Source organism: Mixophyes fleayi, chromosome 7, assembly GCF_038048845.1.
Source record: "Mixophyes fleayi isolate aMixFle1 chromosome 7, aMixFle1.hap1, whole genome shotgun sequence".
Classification (NCBI taxonomy): domain Eukaryota; kingdom Metazoa; phylum Chordata; class Amphibia; order Anura; family Limnodynastidae; genus Mixophyes; species Mixophyes fleayi.
The window spans coordinates 1,003,108-1,021,244 of NC_134408.1; the positions used below are offsets into that span (position 1 = coordinate 1,003,108).

The 18,137-nt window shown below is 45.2% G+C and overlaps 2 protein-coding genes across 5 annotated transcripts; one reads left to right on the forward strand and one right to left on the reverse strand.

Annotated features, from left to right (window-relative positions):
- Window positions 1–2,945: 2,945 nt before the first annotated feature.
- Window positions 2,946–7,871, reverse strand: ELOB (elongin B). Its single transcript, XM_075178759.1, has 4 exons — window positions 7,715–7,871; window positions 4,061–4,195; window positions 3,866–3,974; window positions 2,946–3,451 (listed from the first exon to the last, which is right to left on the reverse strand). Exons 1-4 carry the CDS (start codon window positions 7,820–7,822, stop codon window positions 3,339–3,341), a joined length of 465 nt encoding a protein of 154 aa, XP_075034860.1. The 5' UTR covers window positions 7,823–7,871; the 3' UTR covers window positions 2,946–3,338.
- PKMYT1 (protein kinase, membrane associated tyrosine/threonine 1) lies at window positions 7,443–18,015 on the forward strand. Of its 4 annotated transcripts, none has more exons than XM_075178745.1 (9): window positions 8,979–10,038; window positions 10,109–10,312; window positions 11,951–12,368; window positions 12,749–13,245; window positions 13,324–13,430; window positions 13,954–14,126; window positions 14,322–14,572; window positions 15,352–15,438; window positions 17,249–18,015. In XM_075178745.1, exons 3-9 carry the CDS (start codon window positions 12,012–12,014, stop codon window positions 17,415–17,417), a joined length of 1,641 nt encoding a protein of 546 aa, XP_075034846.1. In that variant the 5' UTR covers window positions 8,979–10,038; window positions 10,109–10,312; window positions 11,951–12,011; the 3' UTR covers window positions 17,418–18,015. The 4 variants fall into 4 exon arrangements, with proteins under 4 accessions (XP_075034848.1, XP_075034846.1, XP_075034849.1 ...); XM_075178748.1 differs by having other exon boundaries at window positions 13,966–14,126; XM_075178747.1 differs by lacking the exons at window positions 8,979–10,038; window positions 10,109–10,312 and adding an exon at window positions 7,443–7,601.
- The last annotated feature ends 122 nt before the right edge of the window (window positions 18,016–18,137 follow it).

Consider the following 18,137-nt stretch of genomic DNA (forward strand, 5'->3'; position numbering starts at 1 on the left):
TGTTGTACGAGAACGTGGTCGGAGAACAGACGGTGATCTGTAAGATACACAGATCAAAAACAAGTCAATTGGGCACAGGCAGATGGGTGACAATAAAAAGAAGCGGTTAGGGCCTTGCTGTGCCCAGTCGTATTGATAAAGGATTTCTTGGCGTGTAGAAGAGAAGGGGGACAGGCCTTATTAACACAGCTCCAGTGACAAAGTACCAGTTTAAAATAATTTTTAATAGGTGTATAAAAGCGTTAGGGCTACAAGAGAAAGAGTACGGGACTGACTCCTTTAGGATTGGTGCAGCAATAAAGACAGAGATTGGGCCGTTGTCCAATGCGTACAAGAGGTACATCAGAAACAGTAACACGGTTTAACAAAGGTTTTTGCGCTCCCTGCGGGGCTGATCCAGGGTGAAAGCTGATCGTCACCGTTGATTGTGGTGGCGTGAAGGGATTTTACATAAATTTTCCTTAGATGGGCCTAGATAGGCAAATCGGCCCACGGGGGTTTTTACGTTCACCTGGATCAACTCTACCCTTCCCTCCTGGGAGCGGTCGGCCCGCTATGTTTAGTCACGATACTGCAGAAATATACAAGCAACGTACTGAGCTTTGAGAATTTTTCTTTTACAAGTACCGGCAGGAATTCTACACAAGTTTGGATAGTGGGGCATTTGTTCATTCATTGGGCCGCTAGAAGCCCATGTGCAGAAAATACATCTATCCTGGGGCAATTATATGGTTGGGTACAAGAGGAATGAAGTGGGGCAATTGTCTAGAAACACTGAAGAAAGCAGAAGGGTGGCCCGGAACCCCTGCGACATTGGCCATGCACTTGGGGGGAAATGACTTGGGTAACAGAAAGTCCTTGGACCGGATTTTGAATATAAAAAGGGATGTTGAACAAGTAAAAGGTAAATGGCCTAACACCTGTATAAATTGGTCAGACATAACAGCTAGAATCAGGGGGCGCACACCAAGGGAGGGCCCAGCCATGGATGAAGCAGGAAGGTGAACGCTGCAGTGGGTGAAGTCGTGGAACGGGTAGATGGGGGTATAAACGAGTACGGCAGGATTCAATTTCACATGAACCATTTGTACAGGCAGGACGGGGTGCATCTATCCGACCAAGGATTCAGCATGTTTATTGAGGACATATTTAGCGCATTGGCGGAGTTATAGGGGTCACAGCAGGTCATCGGTGGAGGAGGGCTGCGGTTCCAGGTGGGGAACCTGGCGTTGGCAGGAAAAGCACCGCAATCAGCGGCCATGGGGGGCAGGAGTGGCGGCCAGGGGTTTACTTCTCTCTGAAAGAGCGGTGGATATGCTCAATACCACCCTTATGGGGGGTCCTGTGAGTAGCCAGAGTAAAGGGGGTGAGAACCCCAAGGCCTGGAAGCGCCGGGGGGCATTTATTGGTAATTAGTAATTGGTGATGGGCAGAAGCTGATAGACCCACAGCTTTTCTGGCCACCGTTGCAAAATATTACTGCTGAAATAAACCTGTGACCTCTTTTTTTTCCAGTTAAATAATGATCATGTCTTTATTTCGAGAGAATGGGGGGGGGGGGGGGGTAATAAGGAAGGGAGGCATCAGCCGTTAGGCAGTTTATAACCTAACCCTAACTTGTGTGTGTATATAACACTGTATTATAGGGATCTGTGTGTGTATATAACACTGTATTATAGGGATCTGTGTGTGTATATAACACTGTATTATAGGGATCTGTGTGTGTATATAACACTGTATTATAGGGATCTGTGTGTGTATATAACACTGTATTATAGGGATCTGTGTGTGTGTGTGTGTGTGTATATATATAACACTATTATAGGGATCTGTGTGTGTGTATATAACACTGTATTATAGGGATCTGTGTGTGTGTATATAACACTGTATTATAGGGATCTGTGTGTGTATATAACACTGTATTATAGGGATCTGTGTGTGTGTATATAACACTGTATTATAGGGATCTGTGTGTGTATATAACACTGTATTATAGGGATCTGTGTGTGTGTGTGTGTGTGTGTGTGTGTGTATATATATATATATATAACACTATTATAGGGATCTGTGTGTGTATATAGCACTGTATTATAGGGATCTGTGTGTGTGTATATAACACTGTATTATAGGGATGTGTGTATATAACACTGTATTATAGGGATGTGTGTGTGTATATATAACACTGTATTATAGGGATCTGTGTGTGTGTATATAACACTATTATAGGGATCTGTGTGTGTATATAACACTGTATTATAGGGATCTGTGTGTGTATATAACACTGTATTATAGGGATCTGTGTGTGTGTGTGTGTGTATATAACACTGTATTATAGGGACCTGTGTGTGTATATAACAATGTATTATAGGGATCTGTGTGTGTGTGTGTATATAACACTGTATTATAGGGATCTGTGTGTGTGTATATAACACTGTATTATAGGGACCTGTGTGTGTATATAACACTGTATTATAGGGATCTGTGTGTGTGTATATAACACTGTATTATAGGGATCTGTGTGTGTGTGTGTGTGTATATAACACTGTATTATAGGGATCTGTGTGTGTGTGTGTATATAACACTGTATTATAGGGATCTGTGTGTGTGTATATAACACTGTATTATAGGGATCTGTGTGTGTGTGTATATAAATATTTATATATAAAACACTATTAAAGGGACCTGTGTGCAGCTGGCGCACAGACTGGCCGTTTACACCTCTAAATAGAAAATATTTGTTTTACACCGAAAAGAGTGCGGACCGGTCATCCAGGAACCATTTCTAGCAGAGTAAAGATCTACTTATAACCCTGGAAAGGAGTAATGCAGTAGATGTAGAACGGACTATTGCCCATCACACTCCAGGAAAACTCAGTACGCACCAGACACTTATTCCATCTAAAGGAAATCACAACAAGATAATAAGTATATAAACCACAACCACAGACAGGCAAACAAAATTTATTGTGTTTAAAAAATAAAATAGAACATAATCAATACAAGATCACCCCAAACAAAAGAAAAGAGTGAAGCCGGAGAAGCCAGGAAGGTGGTGGACAATATGAAAGGATGAGGAGAGGGCGTTTGCACCCATGTAGTTAGAGAAGGGTCTTGCGTAAGCCTTTCCTGTACTTCCATCTCAGCAGAAGGAGAGGGTGTCACTTTATACATGGCGGTGAAACAGGACGGGGACGGGTGGGAGAAGAGACGTTCGAACCCCGGCACTTGCCGGAGGGACCACAAACATTGCAAAGCATAAGCTGCAGTGTACTCCGACACGGTGGGGTTACTGGGGAAATGAGAGGGAAGATGGGGGCAAGGGTAGGTCCTCCCAGAATTCACTGCACAGCCTGCTCGTTAGCGCTGCCACTCGTTTCCTGTGGCTTCATGACATCTGGGAGCTCCGGGGGACTTGAAAAAGGATCCACTCGAAGAGGCTCAAAGGCGTCTCCTGCAAAACAGAGAGAGGTTACCATCATCATCACCACCATTTATTTATATAGCGCCACTAAATCCGCAGCGCTGTACAGAGAACTCATTCACAGCACTCCCTGCCCCATTGGAGCTTACAATCTAAATTCCCCAATATAGACACACACACAGAGACAGGGAGAGACTATGGTCAATTTTTGATAGAAGCCAATTAACCTACCAGTATGTTTTTGGAGTGTGGGAGGAAACCGGAGCACCCGGAGGAAACACACGCAAACACAGGGAGAACATACAAACTTCACACAGATAAGGCCATGATCAGTAATCGAACTCATGACCCCAGTGCTGTGAGGCAGAAGTGCTAACCACTAGGCCACTGTGCTGCCCATACCACAATGAGACTCTGAGACACCCTCTTCTGTGCATTACTCACCTGCACAGCGGAAGGCCAGTCCCACAGTCGCCGGAGCCTGGGGCCGCGCAGTCTGACTGGTGAAGCCACAGTCCCCTAAGGATTTATTATCATCTAAGAGCTGGTCGTCCTGCAACAGAGAGTAGACCATTGAGAAGAGTAAGGAATGGATGAAAGATGGTCAGCAGAACAGAGTTAGCAGAAGAGCCCTCTCACCTTGTACAATCTCTGGTCTTCTGGAGGTCTTTTCAAAATGCCTTCAACAATCCTCTTTAGCTCATGCACTGTGGTGTTCTCCTTTGCATCAGTGAAGATTGTGGTCTTGTTACGACGGATCATCAAAAACACATCCTAGAGAAAGACGACAAGTAGATGCAGTCTGTTACATCACGATTATCAGAAACATCGGGGTAATAACCGGTCCACAAGGGAGCAAACCCTTAACCTTTCATAAAGGCATGTTACCCCCATGAACATGTCTAGTTCCCACACACGTCAAAGCTACAATTACAATATTACACCCACTAAATATAAAGCAAGATCATTGGCTAAAAGAACTACTTCTAAGATTAATAAACTTACATATAACAGTAAGAAATGTGAAATAAAGCTCTGCTTGTGGGGGAATCATTTTCTCCTGTGAGATTCCGACCACAGACACTAATGAAAGGCTCTGCAGGGTTATCATACATCTCATATGGCTGACAGCAGAACCCTGTACACAGCACAACTTCCCAAATATCCAAATCTGAGCCAATATAATGACAGATACACTTCCTAATAGAGGATCTATAGAACAGCTGTAGGTAGGTGCATAATCAGAGAGGTCATCATCATCATCAGTTATTTATATAGCGCCACTGATTCCGCAGCACTGTACAGAGAACTCACTCACATCAGTCCCTGCCCCATTGGGGCTTACAGTCTAAATTCCCTAACACACAGACAGACAGACAAGGGTCGATTTGTTAGCAGCCAATTAACCTACCAGTATGTTTTTGGAGTGTGGGAGGAAACCGGAGCACCAGGAGGAAACCCACGCAAACACGGGAAGAACATACAAACTCCACACAGATAAGGCCATGGTCGGGAATTGAACTCATGACCCCAGTGCTGTGAGGCAGAAGTGTTAACCACTATGCCACCGTGCTGGGTACAACCCAGAGCTGGACAAAATCTGGACACCAGGTCATTATGCCGGCTAGACAATGGTCCTGCTCTGCCCATATCTCTCTGTGGGGGTCAGTCTCACACAGTCCTGCGGAGCTCTTAGACTCAGACATGGTCACAGTCCTGTTATGTGACACTAAGCAGTGTGCAGGGTATAGCTCTACTCTCTATTGCTGACTGTTCTCTTACAGATTACTCTGGCCTAAGGCTTGGCCCTAGCTCCTACCTGGTAAAACTAATAATAGTATTTAACATTGTATAAACAAGTAGGATGTGTGACTTCACACATTGGTGAGGTTATGTCTCTACAATGTGCTGCGGGGAGACCATGCTCGTCTCACTAATACAATCACATTGAAAACTAGGAAGGAGACACCCATCCATTACAGTGTACCTGAACCCACAGCTAACAGAAGACGTACACCGCAACCTGGAGGCGTACATGGTACCCCAGAGCCTTACATGGGGCCGTATGGTGAGAGGATGGCTGAATATCCCATTAGAGGGAGTGTGAATGAGCCCTTAAAGTGTTTTACCTCATAAGAGTTCATAAACCCATCTACAATATAAAATAACTACTTTCGAGAGCTAAATGGAATTTAAAAGAAAAATGTACTCAATGCACATAATGTTCATTATTTGAAATGTATAGATCACTGTGGGGAGGGGACATTAGTAGATGTAGAATCACTACATGAGAGTTCATATCTATGACTGATGTACATTATGCAACATTAGATATATGACTGGAGATATCTATAATATAAATGTCTAGTGGCGTGTGTTAGTCTGTCTGTGTGTGTGTGGAAAAAATAAAACCAAGCTGCAGCGCCACCTGCTGGGCGGAGTTATAAACTGACCTACTAAATTCTTAGTGTGTGTGGGGAAAAAAATTCAGTTAGGGCTGAAATTTGGTATACTAAGATGTTTTTAATTTGTTAATTTAATTTGTTAATTGTTAAAAGTGTTTATAAAGATTTTAAAAAAATATATATATATTTCTTGAAGGAGAAGTGACAGTTGGGAGTGGTTGGTGGTTGCCGGGGGTGACAGTGGGGAGTGGTTGGTGGTTGCCGGGGGTGACAGTGGGGAGTGGTTGGTGGTTTCCGGGGGTGACAGTTGGGAGTGGTTGGTGGTTGCCGGGGGTGAGAGTGGGGAGTGGTTGGTGGTTGCCGGGGGTGACAGAGCGAGAGGAGTGTGATACTCAGGAGCGCTGAGAGAGATCCCTGTGTCTGGATAGATGTGACGATGAAGATGAAGGATGAGGTGATGGAGAAGAATGATGAGGTGGTGACATGTGGACAAAACCCCGTTAAAAAAGGGCGCTTGCGTCGGGAAGTAACGCTCTTCCCCTGAGGAGGCCTGGGCTATGGCCCAAATGCATGACAAGAACCTTTTTAACACCTTAAGTAGCTTGATTTGACTAGAATGCATGAGTATCATGCACAGCTTAATATATATATATATATATATATATATATATATATATATATATATATACACACACACACACACACACACATACACAATCTCTGTGGTACAGTAGTGTATAGATATAACTGGGGGGATGGTAGGTAGGTGATTGTATACATATATATATTTACACACACAATCTCTGTGGTACAGTAATATATATATATAACTGAGGGGATGGTAGGGGGTGTGTGTACACAATCTCTGTGGTACAGTAGTGTATAGATATAACGGGGGGGATGGTAGGTGTATATATATCTATAATATAAAAGCCTAGTGGTGTGTGTCTGTGTGTGAAAAAAAAAAACCAACAAGCTGCAGCACCACCTGCTGGGCGGAGTTATACACTGACCTGCTAAATTCTTAGCATTATCGAATATATAAAAGAAAAAACTATTTTCTCAGAAAGGGCTCATCCAATTGACCTGAAATTTGGTATACTGACATTTGACAAAAAAAATTTGAATAGTGAAGTCAGTTAACTTCCATCATCCCCCCTTCCCCCGTGGGAGGGGTAGTAAAGGCTAAATTTACCAGTTGAGGGGTCAAACTCATTTTCGTGAGGTAATTTTACCTCATGAACACACATTAAAAAGGCCGCTTGCGTCGGGAAGTAACGCTCTTCCCCTGAGGAGGCCTGGGCTAGGCCCAAATGCATGACAAGAACCTTTTTAAGACCTTAAGTAGCTTGATTTGACTAGAATGCATGAGTATCATGCACGGGTTAACTTGTATATGTGTGTGTATGTGTAATATATATATATATATATATATATATATATATATATATATATATATGTGGGGCGTGTGTACACAATCTCTGTGGTACAGTAGTGTATATACAACTGGGGGGGGGCTGTATATTTTTATTCTCACTGGGGCAGGCGCTCGGCGGCCATCTTGTGAGTGGCAGACATGCGCCCGTTACCCCGGGAGACAGACTGCGTCCGGCGCCATCTTGTGGAGGTCAGGGTGACGGTGGGAGTCGGCGGACAGGCCCCGGGGTTGTAGAACCGGGCACCGGCTGAGTACAGACCTCCCCCTGGTCCCCCCGGCCCTCAGCCCCCACCACGGTGGCCCCGGCTCCCGTCACCCCAGCCGCCATCTTGAGAAGGTCAGTGCGGGCTCGGTGCGGCCTGCGGCTCCTCCACAGGACGACAGATCCCAGGACCCCGGGTACCTCACCGCCCCGCCGGGCCTCCTCCTCTGCCCCTGTCCCTCACTCACCATCCCGGCCGTGTCCGCCCGTCCGTCCGTCCCGGGGAGGCTGTAACCAGACAAAGACCCAGCTTCAGAGACTCCGCTCTGTCTGCACACTGACCTCCCTCCCAGCATGCACCGCGTCCGCGCAGCCGCCAGTTGAAGGGGCGGACGCCATCTTGTTTGGGGCAAAGCCGCGCTCTACCGCCCTGGGCGGGGCTTCCAGCTCACGGGGCGGGGCTTCCAGCTCACGGGGGCGTGTCACCACGGGACTGTAACCTGTGGGCGTGGTCAGGGCTGATGTTGTGGTGACGTCTGTTATCTCGAGCTACAACATTTTGGCGCGAAAGCCTCGTTACCGACCGGAGAGACCGACTGACTGACCGAGAGACATCCCGAGAGAGTGACTGACTGAGACATCCTGTGAGAGTGACTGACTGAGACATCCTGTGAGAGTGACTAGCTGAGAGACATCCTGACTGACTGAGAGACATCCTGTGACTGAGAGACATCCTGTCAGAGTGACTGACTGAGAGACATCCCGAGAGAGTGACTGACTGAGACATCCTGTGAGAGTGACTAGCTGAGAGACATCCTGTGAGAGTGACTAGCTGAGAGACATCCTGCGAGTGACTGAGAGACATCCTGACTGACTGAGAGACATCCTGTCAGAGTGACTGACTGAGAGACATCCTGTGAGAGTGACTAGCTGAGAGACATCCTGACCGAGAGAGTAGCTGAGAGACATCCCGAGAGTGACTGAGAGACATCCCGAGAGAGTAACTGAGAGACATCCTGACTGACTGAGAGACATCCCGAGAGAGTGACTGACTGAGACATCCTGTGAGAGTGACTGACTGAGACATCCTGTGAGAGTGACTGACTGAGAGACATCCTGACCGAGAGAGTGACTGAGAGACATCCTGACTGACTGAGAGACATCCCGAGAGACTCTGAGATACATCCTGAGAGTGCCCAAGAGACAGAGAGCAGTCAGAGTTGAGAGAGACAGCGGCCACAGGCTGAGACATCCTCTGAGAGACCCATCCTGAGAGAGAGACAGCGGCCACAGGCTGAGACATCCTCTGAGAGACCGATCCTGAGAGAGAGACACAGCGGCCACAGGCTGAGACATCCTCTGAGAGACCGATCCTGAGAGAGAGACAGCGGCCACAGGCTGAGACATCCTCTGAGAGACCGATCCTGAGAGAGAGACAGCGGCCACAGGCTGAGACATCCTCTGAGAGACCGATCCTGAGAGAGAGACAGCGGCCACAGGCTGAGAATCCTCTGAGAGACCCATCCTGAGAGAGAGACAGCGGCCACAGGCTGAGACATCCTCTGAGAGACCGATCCTGAGAGAGAGACAGCGGCCACAGGCTGAGACATCCTCTGAGAGACCGATCCTGAGAGAGAGACAGCGGCCACAGGCTGAGACATCCTCTGAGAGACCGATCCTGAGAGAGAGACAGCGGCCACAGGCTGAGAATCCTCTGAGAGACCGATCCTGAGAGAGAGACAGCGGCCACAGGCTGAGACATCCTCTGAGAGAGAGACAGCGGCCACAGGCTGAGACATCCTCTGAGAGACCGATCCTGAGAGAGAGACAGCGGCCACAGGCTGAGAATCCTCTGAGAGACCGATCCTGAGAGAGAGACAGCGGCCACAGGCTGAGAATCCTCTGAGAGACCGATCCTGAGAGAGAGACAGCGGCCACAGGCTGAGACATCCTCTGAGAGAGAGACAGCGGCCACAGGCTGAGACATCCTCTGAGAGACCGATCCTGAGAGAGAGACAGCGGCCACAGGCTGAGACATCCTCTGAGAGACCCATCCTGAGAGAGAGACAGCGGCCACAGGCTGAGACATCCTCTGAGAGACCCATCCTGAGAGAGAGACAGCGGCCACAGGCTGAGACATCCTCTGAGAGACCCATCCTGAGAGAGAGACAGCGGCCACAGGCTGAGACATCCTCTGAGAGACCCATCCTGAGAGAGAGATAGTGGCCACAGGCTGAGACATCCTCTGAGAGACCGATCCTGAGAGAGAGACAGCGGCCACAGGCTGAGAATCCTCTGAGAGACCGATCCTGAGAGAGACAGCGGCCACAGGCTGAGACATCCTCTGAGAGACCGATCCTGAGAGAGAGACAGCGGCCACAGGCTGAGACATCCTCTGAGAGACCCATCCTGAGAGAGAGACAGCGGCCACAGGCTGAGACATCCTCTGAGAGAGAGACAGCGGCCACAGGCTGAGACATCCTCTGAGAGACCCATCCTGAGAGAGAGACAGCGGCCACAGGCTGAGACATCCTCTGAGAGACCCATCCTGAGAGAGAGATAGTGGCCACATGTTGAGACATCCTCAGAGAGAGATAGTGGCCACATGTTGAGACATCCTCAGAGAGAGATAGTGGCCACAGACTGAAAGGGACAGATTACTTGAGTTGTATACGACCTGAGACTGTCTGATAGACTCTTCCGTGGAGATATCTGTGAGACTGTCCATCTGATTACAGACTATTGTAGGGACAGTTGGAGGAGGTGACGGATCTGTACCATATGGTGTCAGTGTAACATGTTGAGATACGTCACTGTGGACCGCATGAGATGCAATTGGGCGCCAGGTAAACGCTTCACCAGTGAGTGGTGTATAGATGGACCCATGGTGCGCAGTCTTTATTGCTCAGATTAGAAGTCGTCACCCCCTGTTTGGGGCTCTATCTATCTCGCTTTTCTGCCAGTAGTTAGACTGGCTAAACCTTCAGTGATGCCATTGTGGAAATGCCTGCAGTCATAGTGTAGATCAGAGATAAACCACTATATAGGTTTACATGTATGTGTGTGTATATTATATATATATATATATATATTATATATATATATATATATATATATATATATATATATATATATATATATATACACCACAGACAACCTCCTATGATACACGGAAGCAGAAACATGTTCATTAAGACATCCCATCCCTAGATATTATTGGTGGATCACCATATCATTATTAAAAGACCTCTGTATACAGAAATTTTCAAACACCTTTATCAATGTTAAAAGTAAATGTAACTATTAAATGTTTCATCATCATCACCATTTATTTATATAGCGCCACTAATTCCGCAGTGCTGTACAGAGAACTCACTCACATCAGTCTCTGCCCCATTGGGGCTTACAGTCTAAATTCGCTAACGCACAGACAGACAGACTAAGGTCAATTTGTTAGCAGCCAATTAATCTACCAGTATGTTTTTTGGAGTGTGGGAGGAAACCAGAGCACCCGGAGGAAACCCACGCAAACACGGGGAGAACATACAAACTCCACACAGATAAGGCCATGGTCAGGTATTGAACTCATGACCCCAGTGCTGAGAGGCAGAAGTGCTGACCACTGAGCCACCATGCTGCCCACTTTTGTATGTTTGCCACAGAAATATGGATGAAATGCCGTCTTGAAAGCAGTTCCTTATGAAAATGTCTGACTGGCTGATGTTGTATTTACTTTTTGCAGTTCTTCCACAATGCAGAGCCACCCTAATATAGAAGATGTACTGCCCCATTAGAACGTGGCTCGAGCTGCATTATCTGTGCCATATTCAGAGGGGTGATATGCCAACTACAAGTTTGGGTTGATGTTGGTCCTACTTACCACTGAGCTGTAGAGATACGGACCGTATACAGGATTGGAGGGTGCAGAGTACTACTTCTGTACCCACAGTTAGGGGTTAAGAGTGGTGGTCAGCCCCTTATTGACCAATTCAGCGCAAAGAACCCATGCTGGCATGTGTATAATTTATTTTAAAAAAATAAGCCTAGTTGCCTGAAACATCGCACATGTAAGACTGTGTTTCCAGCTTTGCGAGAGTGAAGGAGAAAATTCATCATCTATTTATATAGCGCCACTAATTCCGCAGCGCTGCACAGAGAACTCATTCACATCAGTCCCTGCACCATTGGAGCTTACAATCTAAATCCTCATACATACACACAGACCGAGAGAGACTAATGGCAATTTAATAGCAGGCAATTAACCTACCAGTATGTTATGTCGTCTTATATAAACCTGATGTAGTCTAGTAGCCAACGAGGGACACATGGGGTGGTAGTGTTGGCCAAGTGTCAGTAACGATCTTCTATGCCACTAGCTATTGGCGATGGTTTAAAGCTAGTACAAGTGCCCTGTTAAGTAATCGCTTAATGGCGAACACCTTTGGAAGCTGCATGATTTGGTTTTTCTGCTTTTATACCCCCAGATTCTCCTCTCCCCTGTCAAAGATAAAAGGGAATATTTGGACACCTTGATTGTGCTCAGTCATGCCTGTACCTGATGATGAGATGGGCGACACTTCACTTAGCCGCACTCCAATCCCAGTGCCAGCACATTTTACTCAAGCAGAACAAAGCTTCTCGCTCAAAAAAAGAGGCCGCTCACTCTGCTACACTCTTCCACCACGACCCCCAGTGAAGAGCATCCCGCCAATCAGTCGTATCTTCCCTAATAAACAGCGATCGTGGAGCCAGCCGCGCCCCCAGAGTGTATCGTTCCGCAGCCCCCAGCACAAGCCTCCAGTCAGCAGATTGTATGACCATAGCAAGGAAGAGACCTTCTTCAAGCAGTGTTTCCAGAACATCTGCAAGCTGGGGAGGGGCTCATTTGGGGAAGTGTATAAGGTAAGAAAGGCCAAATCGTCATTACAAGAGGGAGAAGTTTGTGCATAATAAGCTAAATGTATATAGGTTGTATTTATTAGGACAGAGTACTTAACAGTAGTAAAACCACATTATGACACATTGGATATTACATATATCGTATAGGTGATGATGCTAGGTGTGTAATATTATTGTATGTGTGATAATTGAGACCACAGCAGTTGTAATGAAGTTCAGGAGTTATAACAAGCTGAAACATTTGTCATTGTTTATTCTGATGTTTACTGTATAATTGGAGTACATTACTGGCTGGACGTGCTTTAACTTTCACCAAACTCATTTACGTTTATGCGATTCCAACAGTTATTGTATATGAATTAATTTGTCATCTTTTCACATAGGTGCGAAGTCGGGAGGATGGTTGTTTATATGCCGTAAAGCGTTCTGTTTCCCCTTTCCGTGGTGAATCAGACCGCCATCGCAAGCTCCAGGAAGTAAGAAAACATGAGCGTGTCGGAGAGCATCCCAACTGCCTGCGGTTTGTGCGGGCCTGGGAGGAGAAGCGGATGCTGTACTTGCAGACAGAACTGTGTGTAGGGAGTCTGCAGCAGCATTCAGAAGATTTGGGGGAACCTCTTTCGTCACAACAAATTTGGAATATAACTTGTGATCTTCTGCGTGGTCTCAAACATCTCCATGACCGCAATTTGTTACACCTAGACATCAAGTCGGCCAATGTCTTCATCTCCTATTCCAGTGTCTACAAGCTGGGAGACTTTGGGCTGATGGTAGAACTAGATGGGACAGAAGGAAGTGGTGATGCACAAGAAGGGGACCCCCGCTATATGGCTCCTGAGCTGTTGGACGGTGTCTTCACAAAAGCTGCAGATGTGTTTAGGTGAGAAGAGCGCTGGCACCTGCTCTGTAGCTGTAGATTTCTAGTCTTGTCTGATGTCTACATCTCCCCATTTCCCAGCCTCGGAATGACGCTGCTGGAAGTCTCTTGTAACATGGAGCTCCCTAAGGGAGGGGAAGGCTGGCAGCAGCTCCGACAGGGTCATCTGCCAACTCAGTTCACCTCAGGTAAGTGTTTGCCATCACAGTGTTGTGTCTACCCAACGGCATCAGAATTACCCCATGTGTATTTCATTTTCTTTCTGTATTTAATGTTAGTAAATAATCAGGTTGCAGGACTTCTATCACTGACTGCAGATTGTGTCACTAACTCCGCATGCGGTGTGTAGCTTCCATACATTATTTTAGTTAATACCTACTTTGAGCTCATGAAAGGCTCCCTGCACTCTCAGTAGACTTACTGACAGGATGTCTGGTGTGCATAGGACAAAGTCCCATAGCAAGTTCCTGAAACACTTCCATCTATAGAGCATGTTGGTGAACCTTTCTCATTACAATTTTTAAGGAAGGTAGTATCAATGTCTGGGGAAAACTACATTTTATAAATGTTTGAGTATCGTTTTAATTTTTTTGAGGGGTAGTGTAGGGTTTAGAAGACAAGGAATAACTGATGCCAGTATCGTACGGTGTTCAATGCTGTTTTCTCTACTTCAAACATTATTAAGCTGATGAATATTTGCACGTAATGCAGAATTACCCCCAGATTTTCTGAGAGTTCTCTGTGTGATGCTGGAGCCGGACTATCGCTGCCGAGCTACGGTGGACTGGCTGCTCTCTCTTCCTGCTATTCGTAGGGCTGAAAGGTGGAGAAAAGTGACTCTAACTACAAGAGGGATTCTTACTAAAATAGTTACAGTCTTCCAGGTGAGATCTCTCACTACTTGTAGAAATGATCATACTCTGATGCCATATTGTCCTATCACTTGATATCTAAAACATCATCTTATAGTGTTTTATAAATGTCCTTCTTATCTCTAGCACATTCTTAGGTCAGACATTAAATGCTGATCTTGTCCTGTGTGTGTACAAACGTAATACATGTTTCACTTTTCCTTCTAGCTATTAATGTGGCTTGTGGCTTTAGTATTCCAAGGCCTACGGCGTCCATTTATGTGGCTCTTGCACTGGACGAGGCTAAGAGCTCCTTTAAGTTCCCCGCCATCTTCTCCTTCTCCACACCGCACCGGGGAGAGCAGCATATCCAGTGATTGGGAGGACGAGAGCCTAGGAGATGATGTTTTTGAAGTGCCACCTAGTCCTCTGGGCCTCCCCAGGAACTTGACCTACCACGGGCAGGAATTTGCTCTCAGGTACAGATGTGTAATGTTACATGAAGGAGAATAGGGGGTCAGTCAGCTGCACAGCATTAAAGTACAACGGCATTTTAAAACATACATGTTTCCATGTACTGTTTTAATTTTAAAGTGCTTGTCCACCCAAAATGTTTTCCACTATTGATGGCTCATATACAAATGAATAGACTTAGCTAACTGCCGGCCTAATCCCTACCGCTGGTATTTCCACTAGTTTAAGGCATTCCTGGCAACATGATAATGAGCAAGTGTGGGACACCGCCTATGATGGTGAGGGATATTCCTTATGGGTTTTGTTTACCCCAATGCACAATGGTAACTAGTTCTGTAGAGCGGTGATCCCTACTGAGTAACCCCATTCATGTCGGAGTGTAGTTTGGATGTAAGTTGGCGGCACCTGTGCATAGTTTAGAACTTATCTCAAGATTTGTTTAAAGTTGAGTCTGGGTGTAAGTACTCTCTGCCTAAACGTTACTTAACACAGCAGACTGCAGTATAGGCATAAGTACAACAAGAGCTCACATCAAAACACAAAACTGTTATTTGATCATAACACAATAACTGTGACGATGAATCGGGCCCAGAGTTTTTGGATCATTGCACCACAGACCGGGACACATTGTAAAGATACAAAAATGTAAATGCTTTTATCTTCATACACTATAATTAAGATGCTCTTCATTATAAAGTGGAGGTGGACAACGTATATTAAGTATTTTGCCATCTGGTCTACCCACATATGTTGGTGATAATTTTGTTTTCCATTTCGGTAACAGACATTCTCCAGATCTACTTTCACGGCCATCTTTGGGCAGCACATCTACACCTCGCAATATGTCTCCGGAGTACAGTACGAGGAAGCGGTAAGTGCCCCTAGAGACACGTGGCTTTTGGTATCTATTCTCATTTTAGCGCTAGTGTATACATTGAGGTACCATTTACTGATCCTTTCACTGACTGTTCCCTCAATCTTGGCTGAGGAGTAACGTGATTTTCCACATCATGTAACACTTCTCTTGTAGTGAAACGTTGTGTATTTTATAGACCCCGTTCATGGTGTGTGTCAGCGTAACCTTGTGATATTCATCCTGTGGGTGTATATCTAGTGACATGTGTACGCAGCGTAACCTTGTGATATTCATCCTGTGGGTGTATATCTAGTGACATGTGTACGCAGCGTTCCCTTGTGATATTCATCCTGTGGGTGTATATCTAGTGACATGTGTACGCAGCGAAACCTTACATTTACAGCTCTGCCAGGGACCTATATCCTCTGAGGTAGAGGAGTCCTCTGATATATAATAACCTTGTTTATTATGGAATAGATTTGCACAACTTTAGAATTGACAACCTTGTGTTTTGTTTCCTTCATAACCTTATTGTTTTAGTTCTGGAGACAGTTAAAAAGCAAAGAATTAATATTTTCTGTAGTTCTTAAATATGAATCCTTTGAGCTGTAGTATCTCAGTGCTCCATCTTTATACAGTTGGTCCAGATTACACATCTGGGGCCTGATTCATTAAGGATCTTAACTTAAGAAACTTCTTATTTCAGCCTCCTGGACAAAACCATGTTACATTGCAAGGGGTAAAAATGAGTGTTCTGTTTTGCACATAAGATAAATACTGACTGTTTTTTCATGTAACACACAAATATCAACTTTAAATGTCAGTGTACAAATAAGCTATCGAGTATTGGTGTGCTACATGAAAAAACAGTCAGTATTTATCTTATGTGCAAAACAGAAAACTAGTTTGCACCCCTTGCATTGTAACATGGTTTTGTCCAGGAGACTGAAATAAGAAGTTTCTTAAGTTAAGATCCTTAATGAATCAGACCTCTGATACTTATTCCAAACACTATCAAATCCATGCTGTATAATGCTGTGATATCAGTGTGTGGCCAAATACAACTGTGATGGGCAGTAATCTATTGGCACACGTGTCTTATGCCAACTGTAATTACCGGTCCCGTTCACACCAGAAGTGATCTGGCTGCTGGGTCTGAGGGGCGGAAAGGTCTGATGGCGTTCACTTTGGCCAACCTAGACGTTGGTACTGTTGCTGGTTCCGTGTGTGGCCAGCCTAACTGTCCCCACAGAGCGTGTTGTGTCCTCAGTCAGGATTTATTAATGATTGGATGCTCTGAGTTATATATACACTGTTACCTCGGACCACAGAGTTCCTCGTACATCTATTCACTTCACTCCTTCATGACTACAGGTTTCTATACTACCATGTCTGAACCCAGAGAGGAAATATATGTGTATCTATGAAATATATATAGAGCGCAAAAAAAGTAAAACTTCGTTTTTGTAATTATACTCTCATTTCAAGAAACTGACATAGTCCAATCAAAGGGGCATGGACCCCAAATACAAGTTGGCTTATAAAAGAGCTGCTACTTGTTATAATTAGTAAGATGATAATGTGATGGGCACTGCAGTCAGCCTCATGTGGCATACCTTACTTACACACTGTATATTATAGGGTTAATGGTCCTTCAATTTACCCCAATCTTTATTCGCATAGTTTTGCCGAATTGAAGAACACCATGTTTGTATTAGTTTTATCCAATGTATTTTCTGGTGTCCCTTCACGGTCTGTGATGTCCTCTCACCATAACCTCCAGACCAGACCTTTTACGTGACCATCCATTATCTGTTATGTTTAGGTCGGCGCTGACTCCAAACATCAGTCGTATCAGCCAGGACTCTCCATCTAGTGTGACGTCAATCACTCTCGACAGCAGCTCCTCGGGCTTTGTTGATGCTGAAGCTCCTCGCTCCACATTTCTCCCTCGCAACCTCCTGGGTTTGTTTGATGACGCATGTGAGCAGTGAGACGAGGGACGTATTCTCATACAGGGCTCACTCTGAGCCTCTTATTCCTTACGCTTCCTCCGTACAGCGGATAAAATGCAGTTTTATTGGAGATACGGATCTGACCATAAATGGTGCATCCTGAGGAGCTCCTTGTGGTTGCTGCCGCTACCAGCTGTAGTGGGTTTGGATTAAGCTTTGACTGACTTCTAGAAGTTTCTCAGGGCCTTAAAATGTGATAACCGAACAGTGTACAGTAGATAAGAGGCTTTTAAGTTAAGAAAACTCATGAGGCTTTATTGGTTATATTCATTAAAATGAATTAGACTTAAGTTTTAACAAAACTGAATGATAATTTATTCTTTAAACTTTGCATCACAAGTACTGCAGGAAAACACCTTTATTTTGCAGGTTGTGCGAGATAACAGATGAACGTTGTGTAAAGGAGGCTGCAGGGCGGTCACCATGTGGTACAATAGTAAAGTATTGTCAAATTAGCACCATCATTTTACCAGTTGGGGTAGTAGAAATCTCTTATCTTGTTGGTGTTGCCTCAGTATTGTTAAATTAATCTTTATTCTAACATGTGATGTCAATGATTAAACAGTGGTGGATATTACGTGTTATGAGAACGGTATTAACTTTCTCCAGGGACTTTGAAGCCGTTTATGCTTCTTTTTTTTTTCTGTGTCATTTGATACTGTTCTAGAAAAGTAGAATTATATATGGAGTAATGTGGTA

Bases quoted from the DNA above. Each gene is read 5' to 3' on its own strand.
- ELOB (XM_075178759.1), bottom strand. From the start codon at position 7,822: ATGCTGGGAGGGAGGTCAGTGTGCAGACAGAGCGGAGTCTCTGAAGCT. The intron at 3,975-4,060 runs GTGAGAGGGCTC...TCTCTGTTGCAG, and splicing joins AAGACCAGAGATTGTACAAG to GACGACCAGCTCTTAGATGA. The intron at 3,452-3,865 runs GTGAGTAATGCA...TCTGTTTTGCAG, and splicing joins ACTGGCCTTCCGCTGTGCAG to GAGACGCCTTTGAGCCTCTT.
- PKMYT1 (XM_075178747.1), top strand. From the start codon at position 12,012: ATGCCTGTACCTGATGATGAGATGGGCGACACTTCACTTAGCCGCACT. The intron at 13,431-13,953 runs GTAAGTGTTTGC...CACGTAATGCAG, and splicing joins GCCAACTCAGTTCACCTCAG to AATTACCCCCAGATTTTCTG. The intron at 14,127-14,321 runs GTGAGATCTCTC...TTTTCCTTCTAG, and splicing joins AAATAGTTACAGTCTTCCAG to CTATTAATGTGGCTTGTGGC.